The sequence below is a fragment of the Pygoscelis adeliae genome, unplaced genomic scaffold (assembly GCF_000699105.1).
Source record: "Pygoscelis adeliae isolate BGI_AS28 unplaced genomic scaffold, ASM69910v1 Scaffold459, whole genome shotgun sequence".
NCBI classification, from domain to species: Eukaryota; Metazoa; Chordata; class Aves; order Sphenisciformes; family Spheniscidae; genus Pygoscelis; species Pygoscelis adeliae.
This window is the reverse complement of record NW_008825435.1, coordinates 59,968-61,928: the sequence shown is the minus strand read 5'-3', so window position 1 is coordinate 61,928 and position 1,961 is coordinate 59,968. Positions and strand designations below refer to the sequence as shown.

At 57.7% G+C, this 1,961-nt stretch overlaps 1 protein-coding gene across 1 annotated transcript in view; it reads right to left on the bottom strand.

Moving 5' to 3' along the window:
• Window positions 1-1,961, bottom strand: part of LOC103922937 (zinc finger protein 692-like) — a 13,614-nt gene that overhangs the window by 4,410 nt on the left and 7,243 nt on the right. The window contains exons 3-6 of the mRNA XM_009331164.1: window positions 1,846-1,948; window positions 1,121-1,169; window positions 790-936; window positions 239-367 (exon numbers count right to left, since the gene is read on the bottom strand). Of these exons, the coding sequence (XP_009329439.1) occupies window positions 239-367; window positions 790-936; window positions 1,121-1,169; window positions 1,846-1,948 (428 nt within the window). The remainder of the gene's footprint in view (window positions 1-238; window positions 368-789; window positions 937-1,120; window positions 1,170-1,845; window positions 1,949-1,961) is intronic.

Sequence of the window (1,961 nt, the reverse complement as noted above, 5' to 3'; positions counted from 1 at the left end):
CAAGGAGAAGGATTAAACCCCCTCGGGGACACGGGGCTCTTGCCCTGCCCGGAGCTCAGGGCTTGAACATCATTTATTTTGGGGTTGGACGGTTTCCGTCCGGTTTCTCAGCATGGAAAGCATCTCCAGCACGCCCCAAAACGCTCGTTCAGTGGCCACGGAGCGACGGATGCCCCAAGACAGGCACCCCGCTGCCCATCCTCAGCGTCACCACACCATCGTGGCCGTCGTGACTCACCTGACTCGTCCAACCTTCTCCTCCGATGGGCTGGAGCTCGTCAGGCTCGGCTCATTCAGGGGCCGCTCCTCCTTTACGGGTTTCTTACGGGCTTTGGTCTGGCTTTGTCGCCGCTGTGGCTCAGAGTCGCTGGGGGAGAAGACGGACGTGGGATAGGCAAGACGGTTTAGATGGTTGGATGTGGTAGGACGTGGTAAGACATTGTTTGGACGTGGTTGGGCATGGCAGAACATCGTTTGGATGTGGTTGGACACGGCAAAGCCCCTCACCCAGGCAGAGATACAGTGAAAGAAGGTGCCTTCCCAAAAGGCTGTACCCTTTTGAGCTCAGAAGCACCTTATTTAGGTGCTACAAGGCCATTACTCCCATCTCCTCCCATCTCTGCTAGGGTCAGCTGTAGCAAGACGAGAGGGTGGCAGGGACGTAAGGTCTGAAACCCTGCCAGTGTGACAGCCGTCTGGACTGGGACAGCGTGACTGGAAGCCTGGGGACTGGCTCTCACGTGGTCCCAGTCCACAGGCTCCTTCCCAGCAGCTCTAAGCACGCTTCACCTGTCCAGAGATGGGTGGTAGTTCTCATCACGCACGTCATCGATGTAGGCGAGGTCATCATCCTCGGCAAAGTCCTCGTCCTCCTCTTCCTCCTCTTCTTCTTGGGGCTCAGCCCCCTGCTCCGCCTTCTCCTCTGGGATGGGCGCGCTGCAGGAACACAACGGTCAAAGTCAACTCTACCGCAACGGGTTTTATTATGGAAGGTCTTCGTTAAAACGTTGGCTGCCCGTTGGGGAACTCAAGGGATGAGATGGATGGGTCCAAACTCGACCTTCAGCTCCGGACAGCCCAGTTATACCCTGGGGGAAGACTCGCGCATGCCACCACTCACCTCCTGTGATCTTTTGCCACGGTCCCCGTCTCTGTCGGCACTTGGGGAGCTGCAAGGAGATGACAGGAGTTGCGGTAAGTTGAAGTGGGGCTGGTTGAGCCGGGATGTTGGGAGAGGCAGAGGAGGGAGGAGGAGGATGGGGAGCGGATCTGGCAGCAGGGTTGGGGAGCCTGCAGGCGTTGGAACGGACCTGCATGGTGCCATCCCGCTGACCAAGAGAAATGAGGGCCAAGATACTCCAAAATACTCTACTGGAAGAAGCTCAACCGCTTCTCAAGTAGCTACTACAGGGAAAAAAAAGATTTCTGCCCCCGGTTTTCAGTCTGGATAAGCGACAAGAGCTGTGGCTCTTGGAAACTGCCGAGAGCTGCATCTGCGTGGGCTCAGCGAGGTCTTCTGCTCAACACCCGTAATGAACCTGAGGTCCCCCAGCTCTGCTTTTCCGGGGAAGGAAAGGGGGGAGAAGATACGGGCTTGTTTTGTGGTAGGAACCAGCCCGGTGGGAGAGTCCTCTACCTGTTTTTCCAGCAAAGGCCCAGAAATTTGTTTGACACGATGGTGCTATCAAATCTGGAGCAAGAGGGAGGCGACGGGGTTGGGGCAACAACCTGATCCCCCTGGGAAGGTGGTCGATGTGCCCCTGGGACTGGGAGAAGGGCTGAAGATGGGGAATCAAGAAACCAATGAGGAAAGGAGGGTGGAGAAGGGGACACAGAGGAGCTCACCCGCGTTGCCGTCATCGCCGTCATCACTACCAGCTCCCGGCTCTTCCCTCCGGTCCCCATCACCGACGAGTGACCGAGCTGCTCCCTCCGGTTCGGCTTCGCCCTTCCCGGAGCCG